Raw genomic sequence first — 13,151 nt, 5'->3', positions numbered from 1 at the left:
AAATCGTTGCTATTATCCAAATAATACACAAAACAATTAAAGCATAATCATGAATCAGTAAAGAATAAAACAACAATACAGCGCAGAATCGCATGGCCGGACGCACTCTTAGTGAAAATTTTTTCCACTATTAGTGGAAAAGGAAGGGCGCCTTTTGCGTCTGGATATACTTAGCAACAGAAGGGCGCCCTGTACGTTGGGCACGAAGTATAGGAAACTTGCATGGTTAAAAAGAAGGGCGCCGCCTACGTTGGGCACGACTTCCGCCTCAATTTTACAATGCGAGAACTCTATCTTGTATTTCTAGTATCTTTGATACAACCTTTGATTACAGAAATACGGCGGCCTTGTGATTCTACATCCTATTGTGACAAAAAAAACCGTTGCATACATACATACTTCAGTATTATATTCTTCATATATATTAAAAGGCAATATACTGAAAAACTACAATACTGTGGGAAACAATGGTTGGATCTCGGTGGGGATAAAAATTTGATAAAAAACAACTCAAAGTAAACAGCCAGACATAAAACATTTTGATGATGACATAATTAATGTCGAAATATTGAATCCCAACACGATGGCGTGTATTTCAATACTTGGAGTATGTATTATACTTTCTTAAAACATTTTGCCTAGTAAATAGATTATTGACAGTAAACTATGTTTTCATTGAGTATTTTTCAGTAGGCCTAGAGAGGTCTCGGCCTAATTACAAAACGTTTAAGCAACTTTATTATTAATTGTGGGCGGTTTTGGTGGTAAGAATACAATTGAAAACTAGCAGCGGATAAGATTGAACTGGAAACCAAAAATCTCCGTTGTTCAGCACACACACTGTGAAGTCGCAGTAGTGGCAGTAGTAGAAGTATTAATTTGTAGCAAAGAGGGCAGCGGTGAACCTAAATTACTCAAAATGTAAAACAGACGTCATACGTCTGGCTGATGAACTACATCTCTTGATCTCTTGATACTAAAAAAAAAAACAAGATAGAACTCTCCACAGATAAAAACTGTATCACCGAATTGCATGGTGAGTAAACGGTACTAAGTTTCGTTTATATCCAACGGTACACTTGCGTGTACGTTTGGATATAAACTTACGTAAATTTCCATTATTTGAAACAGACATGACGTATATCCGCTTAAATTTTGATACGCGAGAATTCTATCTTGTATTTCTAGTATCTTTGGTAGTAGATACCAAGGTTAAGAGAGAAATGAACAGCAAGAATTCATAAATTGGTGAAGTGGCTTTCGCGCGTAGAGCCCATTCCATGTTTATCAAACTTAATTGTATTAACATATACATCAGATCTATCAATAATCAGACATATCAATGTACAATTATTAAAAGCTACATCACCGCGAATATGATAACACCCATCATAATCGAAAATAACTGATATTTCTTCTATAATAATCTTGTCAGGCAAACTTCTATTTATTCCTAAACACTTTACTTTTACATCCATGTTGTACACCATCTCACCTAAATAATTTCGAATTTTGACAGATATATCTGTATTCAGCTTACACTTGTTACCTAGTAAAGGAAGCTTCGCGCGTCCACCTTCTTGTTGTATCTCAATGGTCGTGTTTTTAGGTGAAATAATCGTTTCATTCCCACGAAGCCTGTCTACAACTTTAGTTGCTAGTAATTGTGACAACCTACTGTTTAGCTTGTAATATAAAACAGTTAATTCTTGAGGTTCTGTATTAACTTTATCATTTAGAAGTGTATCCAATCTTTCAGAAGCATCTGAACTTTTCATCAGTGCCATAACTTGATTGGGACTCTTGGTCAAGTTGTCAATAATTCCACTCATGCTGGATAATTTAGCAATAGCCAATTCCAGTTCATTAACCTGAGTTTCAAATAACATCAGTTTTTGTTTATGTGTTTCTTCGAGCCTTTGCAGTTGATCTTCCTTATGACGAGAGATCAAGAGATGTAGTTCATCAGCCTGACGTATGACGTCTGCTTTACATTTTGAGTAATTTAGGTTCACCGCTGCCCTCTTTCTTTTTAATACATCAACCTTTTCGCGCACATCGGATACTTTCATATCAGATGACGTAATGAGCTCTGATGCAACAGATGAGAAGGTTTCAAACGCATTCTTTATATCAATTATTTTATGAGCCTCACCCCTGGGATGTTGTACCTGTGTGCATCCAACACAAACTGGTGTCTTATCCGTATCACAAAAGAACAGAAGCGGCATACTATGTTGGGAGCAATTAACCCGTTTTGATGCAAAGCGTTCCACGGGGTCAATGCTGTTGTATTCCTTTAGGGTAATGATGGAATGATCTTTAGAAATCTTCATTCTTCTGTGAGTATCTTTGCAAATTCCACAGTACAGCTCACCGCAATCTTGACAGATGAAAGCAGCTTCCTTCTTGCAACAGACGCAGGTGGGTGCCAATTTCTGTTCCAAGTTTGTCACATAGTCCAATAACCCGTTGATGAAAACACTATCCTCCAAATGTTTAAGTCCTCCTGTTGGAACCTGAAAGACTTCACGACAGATTGGACAGCTTATTTCTTCGTTGCTTTCTTTCCTCAGTTTTTCAAGACATTCAAGGCAAAATGAATGCATGCACGGGAGTGACTTCGGGTGTGTGAAACGTTTCGTACATAGAGAGCATTCAAGTGCTGCAGCTGTAATGCCAGCGGTGATCTCTTTAGAAAAGCGTATTGATGACATGTTGTTGAAATATTCTGCTTTGCGTATCAACAGCCTAAATAAATTAAATATAAATGAATAGTTCTAAAAAAATAGCTACTACTCACATTATCAGATCTATGACGACACATAAGTTCGGGTAGCAAAATCGGCCTTTTAAATGTATACATGGAATATATAAACTGACTCAAATAACAATTTTTTTTGGCAAGTATGTATGCATGTATGTATGTATATATAAATCAAGATAGCTGTTAACAATGTTAAATTATTTAATAATTATATATATATATAAATCAATTTAATACAGTAAAAATCATGTACCTTATTAGTAACAGAAACGAGACACCTTCTGAGAACGAAACGATTTGTACCTGACCTGAAATAAATGTTGAACCACGGTGGTTCTATTGACTGAATACGATACAGTACGCCAGGCTGCACTATTCTTATTTTAAATTCATTTAATAAAAATCATGAACCTTGAACCTCCGAGCAGCATATTTGCTTATACTTAACAGGTGCCACACCTTACTATTCGTTTATGTATCACGTGAATCATAATGCTTGGGACGCACCAATTACAGGATGAGAATTGGCCTATAGCCCTGTTCTTAATAGGCGGAACGCTTGCCGAATTTGGCCCGCAAGGCAACTTAATTGGGCCCGAGGAAAATGAGAAAAAATATAATACAAAATACATTTAAAAAACATATCAAAAGTTAGATGAATATGTTTTCAATAGAGTAAAGACAAAAATGCAACCCCTGAGTAATGTGCACGGGGATAGATTCAAAATGAGCAAGATGATATAGACGATAAATAGAATGAATAAGACCAAATCGGGTAATTTCCGTAATTCTATTCTTCATTGTGTGCTTCAAACGAGCAGGAAAAAAACAAAACAAACAAAACAAAACGACAACAAAACAAAACAACAGCAAAAAAATGAAACGAGTTATGATGTAACGGTTACCAAACTCAAATCTGAAATTAAACCCTGTAAACAATCAAAAAATTGACATAGCAATTGCAGGGACCTGATGCCTGATTTGAGACCCATGGTAGAAGCAGCTCATGGTTAAATTATCCTGGTAAAACACAACAAAAGTTAGGATAATTAGATTAATTTACAGTACGTTTTCCGTCAATAAAATTTGTACTTTATACTTCAAATTTACATAGGCCTAATGAACAGTTAGTGAACCGATAAACAGTGCCTATAAAAGTACATTTCGATTGTCCTGCAAATAATTCAAGTCATACAGTCATACTGTTTTGTTCTGATCACTGTGTTCCGCCAATAGCCGTCTACTAAGTCAAACACTATAAGCATTACACCGACTTCAGTGCCACCAAGTTCCGTCTCTGTATTTCGTGTTCTGTTCATTGTCATTCCTTGATAGCATTTTTTAATCACTTTGCATGGGTAATAAAAATTTGGTGTACCAAAAGGCAGTACTCGTAAAAATACATTTTGATTTTCATACCTTCGTACTATGTATATGCGGAAAACGTTTTGTATTTTTCAACCCACCAAAGTAGACTAACGAATGATGACACGTCCACACAGAAATTTCATGCGACGACCCAATATTGGGTTATGACCGCTGGTGCATGATTAAGATTGCAAAATTGCAAAAAAAGAAAAAAAAAACAAAAAAAAAAAAAAACATACAAATATACCTTTAAGCGGAAAGTTTTTCACCCAGATGTATTACGATTGCTTTTAACTCGGCGAAGATTATCTTTGGTCAGTGAGATCAACTCTAAACTAATTTGGCCCTTAAAAAATTAAGAACCAGGGCTTTCATTATACTTGTGAGAGAAGTCAACTACTTAACTACTGTTACATAGGCTTTTTGTGCTCTCCCAGCTAAAAATATTACGTTATAAGAACGTTATGATAACGTTACAGTTTGGTGTTGAAAATGCTGTTTTGTAGAATCATATAATACGTACAACGTAATTTCACAACTACATAACGTTTGAACGTTCGCGTGTCTCTTATACACATCTAGATGTGTATAAGAGACAGTTGCTCAGAGGGTGAGTTGAAATTTACAAGCTCAACTAAGTATAAGCATTATGACGCTATATGCTATGTATAATAATATTTTATTACTATGATTATGATATATAATTGTATTTTAATTTTTGCTGTATATATTAAACTAAAAAATGAACTGATTTATGATGTTATCATATAGGTTAACAAAAAGCTTTCAAAAACAAAATGAAAAAAAAAAATATATGCAATTTTAAGCTCATTAGAAAATTGTATCTGTGTATCTGCTAGTATATGTTCTTTTATGCTATTGTACATGAACAAAATTACAAAAAGGTAAACATTGTATAAAGTATTTGAAAAGGACATTATCTTGTACAACCCGATGGTTACTAGGTAATATAATTTTAACCGCAGTTTTAGAGAGAGAAAAAGAGGAACGTTTTGTATTTGTTGGGCTGTAAATTCAGCCTTTCCTCCATACGTAAGGGTAGATATGGCTCTATTTTTCTTTCCAAATTCCATAAGAGACGGCGCGTCTGAGCAGCAGGTGAACAATGGATGGCTGGGAGGCCGAATTCACTATGGATTTAGGTACCAAATACCAAATATGTCTTCCCCTAGGTTTCAATTGGGTCGTCAGTGTGAGAAAACTGACTTTGAGGGACCAACTCCGGTCCATCTCCACACATTTTAGGCACACAATGTTTCTGAAAGTTGCAACGTCTTAATTGTTGTTTGAGAGGTATTCCAATTATTCATTGCCAGATAATTAATTGACTAAAGACACGCAATTTAAAAGTAAACATCAATCTTCAAATGTTGCATAGGCGTAGGCCTATGGAGACAAAACACCTCCTCAGCATTGAAAAAAAAAAAACTACAAAATTTCACCCTTGACAACTATTCTGCTACTATGTTTACTGAATTCTGTATCACTGCACACATTGTGGTACTGAAAATAAATGTTTCCTTAGAATTAAATGACTTCGTATATGCTTGAAATGCAGATAAACTTTGCCAGATTTTGTTTTCTTACTTCGTTGTGTTAATTTCAGCGTTATCTTTTTGCTTTTGGCTAAAACGCACCAAATCATGCGTAATACATCTAATAATTGTTGACAATAAGATTGGTATGCAGGCATATTGGTTTGATCGTGAAGTACTTATTGACTTCTTCTGTATGATAGGCCAAGCCATGCGTCGTTTAGCTACACTGCGTCTGAATCTAAACATTCTCTTGGTGACACGACACTGAATTGAATTTCTTATGTAACTTTTACAGCTTTTCACACCGAAGTTCCTAAACAGAAAAGAAAATTCTAGGTAATCCCTTGCCGGGGCGGCCGAAATCCACTCCATTCTCAGGATTTGGAATCTAAGCAGACAACTTTGCGGCACGACGTCCTACTACAAATTCTGCAGATCGTCATAAGAGAACATGCCTGTGTATAATATGTAAACGAAATGTCAAAATATTTATTAATGTTTTTTCTCTTTATTGTCATTTGTTGTTACAGCATTAATGGGAATTACATTATCATGACGCATATGAACACAAAAAAACAGATTAATACCACAGTAAGAAAACTGTCTCTTATATCAGCCCTACGACTGACCTCAATAGGCGCTTGTTCACGTGACAATAAACACGTCATAAAATTCTTTGAAAATCCAGGTACGCAACAAATACACCAACGTATATTTTTCTTTATCGTACGATTTATTTTCCGCATACATGAGTAAATCGTGATACAATCGCAATCATTTTAAGCATCAATTCTATCTAACAAACTGGGAAATAAAGGTTACACTTACACCGCGCAAAAATACTAGGGTCTCTATGTACAAAAACAAGTGAACAGATGTAATTGGAAAAACAAGGAAAGAAGCACCCCAAGCCAGCACCCAATCCGCAGTATGGGGATACGCCCTCCTCGATATAAGCAAGAGTGTATATAAATGATGTGTCTTACATTACAACATAAAATACAACCAGTTCACTCATACATAATAAACTATACCTGTACATATACATGATATAGGCCTAGGCCTACATAATAATATAGAGGTTAACTGCATGCTTCATGTATAGAAGTGCTTATGTCAACTTTAGCAATACCACTATGTACCAAAATCGCAAATGCAAAAACCGTATTTTTACATAAAAATTCTACGTAAATTTAAAAATAAAGTTTAAAAATATTTATGCTGATTGCCATTCTGTGACCATTATTTGAAATGTATTTATCATTTAAATTACAATCATTATTACTAATATCATTACCACTACTCCTGATCACTATCAGCCCAAAACAAAAATGAAAGTATTACCAAGCACCGATAAGCATTTGAAAGTAGAGAATCAATTCACTGTCGGCACAGGTTTTATTATAGGGTTAAATTTAATTTAATTACAGTGAATTCAATATATTTTTTATTCACTCCATCTTAAAAAAATAATTTAGATAATAAAATTTATTATTTGTGAAAATATATGCATTTTTTTTTTAACAAACGAGCATACCTTAACGTGTACGACTTTTGATGAGGGGCTTCGAAAACACAAAATTGTTATCGACCATTGAAGAATCATGAATAATATTATTATTATTACCATTAGTAACACTATCACTACTTATTATCATTACAAATATCATATCATTAGGCCTAACACATTGCCTTCGTTATCGTTAACTTATTATTATGACCAACATTTTCATAATCATTATCATTACTATTATCATTATCAAATAAACATAATTATCATATCGTTTACATGCACAATTATAATCCTAGTATCATTATTATACCGTCATCTTAAAATAAATGTATATTTTGTAAGTTTTCAAGTAAGATTCATTTGCTGGCGAGGCAAAAGGATTTTAGGAATTTAAAAGATGTTGAAAGTGATTCCTGTGCTCAGAACAATTTCCAAGTTCATCAAATTGTATAGTATTGACATATACATCAGATCTATCAATAATCAGGCATATTAATGTACTCCTCTGAAGTGGATACCTACCACAAATTTCATAACAGCCATTTTGTTTGTCGGTAACACTAATCTCTTGCATTACGATACTGCTATTGTACAAACCATCTAGGCATATTCCTAAACATTTCACATTTGTATCCTTAACATACACAATTTCATTTAACAAATTTCGAGTTGTTACCGACATAGTAATAGGTCTATTAGTATTTACCAAAAGCGGAGAAAATGGTGCACTAAAATTAAACGTTGATTTATTGGGTGAAATGCGAGGTTCTTGACCACTTAGTCTGTCTACGACATTTTTGGCCAGTGAGTGTGATAATCTACGATTTGCATTAAATTCCAAGACAGCTAGTTCTTTAGGCTCTGCACTGACCTCATCCTTCAGTATCTCTTCTAGTTTTTCTGATGCCCTAGCACTTGACATCAGTGCCATAACCTGGTTGGGACTTTTTGCCAGGTTTTGTGTAATTCCACGCATACTCGATAATTTACCGATGGCCAACTCCACGTGGCATACTTGTGCTTCAAGTAATTTTACTTTTTGTCTATGAGAATCTTTCAGATCTTGCAGCTGTTCGTCTTTATGGCAATCTATCAGTCGGTGGAGCTCATCCGCTTGTCTTGCAATATCTGTTTCGCATTTTGTATAATTTTCACTCATTACTACCTCTTTCTCTTTCAGTTGTTCTACCATCTGGCGAAAGCCGTGTAATTTCATATCTGATTCTTCAATGAGTTGTGATGAATGTGTTGTGAATGCTTCAAATCCAGTTTTTATGTCAACTATACTATGAGCATGACCTCTAGGGTGTTTAACTAGTGTGCATCCGACACAAATTGGTATCTTGTCAGTTTCACAGAAAAACTGAAGTGGCATTTTATGCTCCAAACAATTAAGAGGTTTTGAAGCAAAATGTTCCAAAGGATCAATGGCGTTGAACTCCTTCAACGTGATGATGGAATGATCTCGTGCCATCTTCATCCTTACGTGAGCATCTCTGCAATCTCCACAGTACAGCTCATCACAATCTCGACACGAAAATGCTGCCTCTTTCTTACAACCACACTTTGGTACCGTCTTAATGTTCAGTGCAGTTACATAATCCATCAATCCGATGACAAAAATGTTGCTCTGCAATTTTTGAAGTCCACCAGCTGGGATTTGACTAACTTCACGACATGTTGGACAACTGAGTTCGCCATCGTTTTTTTCCACCCACTTTTCAATACAACTAAGGCAGAACGAATGAATACACGGCAGTAGCTTTGGGTTTGAGAATCGCCCCATACATAAACAGCATTCAAGTACTACAGCTTCTATACCATCAATGATCTCTTTAGACGTGTGTTGAGATTCCATGATAGATTATTACTCTACAAACTGAAATAGCCTAAATAAATGAAATATATGAGTACAAATTCTCTTTATTGTCATTTGTTGTTACAGCATTAATGGGAATTACATTATCATGACGCATATGAACACAAAAAAACAGATTAATACCACAGTAAGAAAAAAACATCATTGTACTACATATAGAGGTATTATTAAACAGCCTGCATGCCAGGTTTAAAAAGAGGGAAATCTGTTTCCTTTGAGTTGACAGAACGGCACCTCGACCGGAGATAAAATTCATTCAGCGAGCATAAGCAAAGAACAAACCCAGCAAACACAAGTTAAAATAACGTGGGGGCCTATATTAGGGTTTATTTATTTAATTATTTTTAAATAACCACAATTACGTATTTAAAAAAAGCAACCAAATAGCTTTGTTGAGTTCTGTGTTAACGATATTTTAAAATACCTACAGAACTAAGGTTTTGTGTTTGTTAAGACGGTAGGAATGCAATATGGTTGTTAAGATCAGTTACATCAGGAAACAGTATAATTTAACTGTTCCCTGGTTACATGACTGACAACGATACACTACTAATGGGTGGCGAAAATAGGTTTAGGACATATCTGTCTACACACTATAAAATTTTAAGGGTTTTACTAGTGTTTTATACACTTTTGGAATGTCTTTAACACTTTCTATTATTAAACTAGTACTGTAATTAATAAAAAAATCACGTACCTTGTAAGAAAAAAAATAAAACACTTTCCAAAGATCTACACGATGCGTGTGTTGCGGCGTTTTGAGAACTGTGAACAATGGCTGTTCTATTAACTGGTATTATTTTTTAGAATACGATGCTGTGTGCTATACTAACTACTGTATTCTTATTATAATTTATCCATGATGACTATGATGGATGTGAACTGAAGCAGTCACTATGTTCTAGCTTTGATTTTTTTTTTCGTGAGTATCAAATAATATGACCTAGTACTGATGACAGTCATAATTTGACAGAACGGTGGAGATGTTCATACCTAATATAGTTACGAACTACATTTTTATAAAGCGTTAATAATAAGTTCAATAGTCAATCACCATTTGGCCTGCAACCAATCTTTAAAAACTGTTAATAAAATAATCAATACATACATCGTCATATGACATGTTAATGGTGCGGTACACTGTGGACCTTCAAAATAGGCATACGCCCTATAAACTACGGTTATTGCAGGACGGTATTATACCACTCTCTAAATCTAGTCTCATTTTAGAAGCAGTTTGAGCAGTGGAGACGGTTTAGTTTCCAAACCTTTAGGTCAGGGTTTCAATCCCCTCGCTGTGGTTTTAAATTGTGTGCTTTAAAAAAAAAGAAGCAAAAACGCGTTCTTATTAGATCAGCTATATTTCACATAGCAACTCAGAGGAAGTCAAAAATTTATCATAGGCCTAGATATACTAAAATTGTAATGATTGCAGAGTCCTGATGCATGATTTGTGACTAATGGTAGAAGAAGCCCATTGTTAAATCATAGAGGTAAACACAACTAAACTTATTTTGCAATACGTCTATTGGGTTTTATCGCCAATAACGTTCGTACTTAATTTAACCAAAGAACACACCCAGTGCTCATAAAAATACATTTCGATTTTCCTACAAATAATGCGAGGCATACAATATAATAGCATTATATCCAGTTTTCGTCGCCTGTCTGTGTTTTGTTCTGCTCACTGTGATTCGTCAATAGCATTCTTTACTTTAGATAGATAGAAAAAAAAAGGTTTGTATAACACAAAATGCGGAAAACGTTTTTTTTTTTTTATTTTTTTTTTTTTTTCAAGGAAAACGTTTTTTTTTTTTTATTTTTTTTTTTTTTTCAAAAAGTATACTATGAGCGTAGGCTTTTATTGTGATCAATTTAATTGCATTGGTGAAGCTACGCACCAAAGTTGGCTAACGACTATTAAAACTGATGACACAACCAGACCGCCTGTAGTACAATTAAAAGCATAATTTGAAATTGCCAAAAAACTTTTTAAATAGACCTATCTCAGAGCAAAAAGTTTCATCCAGATGTATAACGATTGCTTTCAACATGCCGGACCTTTGGCCCATGAGATCACCTCTAAAATTAATTTAGCCTTTCAAACAAATTAATTAACAAACAAAACCTTAGTACATCGACAGATAATTCACAGACTTTCCACAATAATGTACTTAATAACGTGGGGCATTTAAGGTGCTCTCGGAGGGAGGGGGGTCCAAAGACGAAGCTCCTGGAAGACCCGAAAATTTAGGATTTAAAAGGATTAAAGATACAGGATTAGTATTTAACTGAGGTGTTAATAACAAAGTGCAGATTTGAGACGACAATCTGGTAGCCAGTGGCTCCTCCAACCCTTGTTAATAGGCCTAAAACCAACAATTTATAACAAAGAAAAAAAAATTCAGGTACGCAAAAATACTGTTACACATACGTATATTTGTTCTAAAAATATCTTGTATGCAATAAAAGTGTATGTAAATAACAACCTAGTGTTGATCTGGGCTTCCGTGAATACTCTAAATACAGTTGAACTGAACTGAAACTAATACAGTAAAAAGGTAAGACTCTCAAGGTAAGATCAATAAAATCGTGTTATTCGCAACCACTGAGCATAAGCATTAGAAGTACAGTTCGTGTGAAGCCTGGATTCCATTCAATTGCTACATTGTCGAGAATTTGATAATCTATGTTGTGACTGTTTTCCCGACGATAATGAGGACCTCGGTTTTGCACTGTGTCCGTAGGCTTTGAAATAATCGTATTATAGAAACTAAGTTTTTCAACATATTCAAAGTATTTCTCATATGATATTTTATTGATAATTATAGTACTTTTATACTGAACATCATATAAATTAATTTGGTCATTCCACATTGGTAACCTATTGCACTAATATTAACATTATAAGATGTAAAATCCTGTGTATTTTTAATAGCAAACATGAGAACAATGTTAATCATTTCAACAAAGGAAGTGTTTAAGGGCAAATTGCTGTAAAATGGTCTTAACTGGTAGTCTTTAATAACCGGCTTTATCATTTAGATGGTCTTATTAAAGTCACTCCACTAAGACCGCTGGTAACATAAAATTGAGGGCACTGTTAGATATATATCACACTTCCTTGACACAATCGCAATGTAAATAAGGTAAGACTGGTTTTTACAAACGCTGAGAAGTTTGCAGAATGTTCGTCATTGGATTCTCAGTCTTTGATCATCTAGGTCTAGTACCTGTAACACCATGATGAAAATGATTTTAGACCGTTTTAAGCCTCTTCCAAGTAGGCTATAAAATTTAAGACGGCTAACTGGTTAGACCATGGTATAGTTATGGGCTGTAATCATAGACCAGTAGTGAGGTCACGATTACTATAGCTGGTTATGCTAGGTTTACACTATGTTCTTGGTGGCCACGGCAGCTCCATTTACTCAAAACGTAGTGCACTGTGGGATTTTGGCAATTTTTTCCCTGTTTCAAGTTTCCGTCATGGCTTTTTCGGTGGCAGCGCCTTGCCTTCTTTCACGGCTTGGTCTTCATCAAAGATCTTATAAACACAAGATAGCGTTCTCCGCTATTTACGCGTAACAAATAGAAGCGTCGGTCAAGGTTCAAAAGTTTCCAATTTAGCAAGTGGGCGCCATTCATGCGCTATTATACCAAAGAGAAAAAGTAATCAGCTTTGGAAGAGGGCGTCCTATCTGTTGCCATGGATCTGAAGATGGTTCCTGTTCTGCTGTTCACAGGATTGATACCCTAATGGTAAAGTCGAGCGGTCAAGGGTCAAAAGTTTCCAATTTAGCAAGAGGGCGCCATTCATGCCTTATTACATAATTTGCACGCGTAAATCGCGGAGAACGCTATCTTGTGTTTATAAGATCTTTGGTCTTCATCGATTGCTTCTTCTTGTTCTATTTGTGGCGTTTTTTTCTATTTATGCTTCCCGTCCCACTATGGACCACCTCCAAGTTTTGTTACGGCCTATTACATACTGTCACGTTTTTTTGTGTTCACCCCATTTTACTACGGCCTACTAGGTTTCTCATTTGCAGTGACTGCCATTCA

The 13,151-nt window shown here is 35.1% G+C and overlaps 2 protein-coding genes across 2 annotated transcripts; both read right to left on the bottom strand.

Annotated features, from left to right (window-relative positions):
• Positions 1-638: 638 nt before the first annotated feature.
• On the bottom strand, positions 639-3,092 carry LOC117112450 (tripartite motif-containing protein 45-like). The gene is made up of 2 exons (XM_033255536.1): positions 3,021-3,092; positions 639-2,751 (listed from the first exon to the last, which is right to left on the bottom strand). Exon 2 carries the CDS (start codon positions 2,715-2,717, stop codon positions 1,239-1,241), a length of 1,479 nt encoding a protein of 492 aa, XP_033111427.1. The 5' UTR covers positions 2,718-2,751; positions 3,021-3,092; the 3' UTR covers positions 639-1,238.
• Positions 3,093-7,542: 4,450 nt separating this feature from the next.
• Positions 7,543-9,192, bottom strand: LOC117112452 (tripartite motif-containing protein 45-like). The gene has a single exon (XM_033255537.1). It carries the CDS (start codon positions 9,063-9,065, stop codon positions 7,590-7,592), a length of 1,476 nt encoding a protein of 491 aa, XP_033111428.1. The 5' UTR covers positions 9,066-9,192; the 3' UTR covers positions 7,543-7,589.
• Positions 9,193-13,151: the final 3,959 nt, after the last annotated feature.

The sequence above is a fragment of the Anneissia japonica genome, unplaced genomic scaffold (assembly GCF_011630105.1).
Source record: "Anneissia japonica isolate Jap-2015-1 unplaced genomic scaffold, ASM1163010v1 scaffold288307_len268549_cov174, whole genome shotgun sequence".
NCBI classification, from domain to species: Eukaryota; Metazoa; Echinodermata; class Crinoidea; order Comatulida; family Comatulidae; genus Anneissia; species Anneissia japonica.
This window is presented reverse-complemented; position numbering and strand designations above follow the sequence as displayed.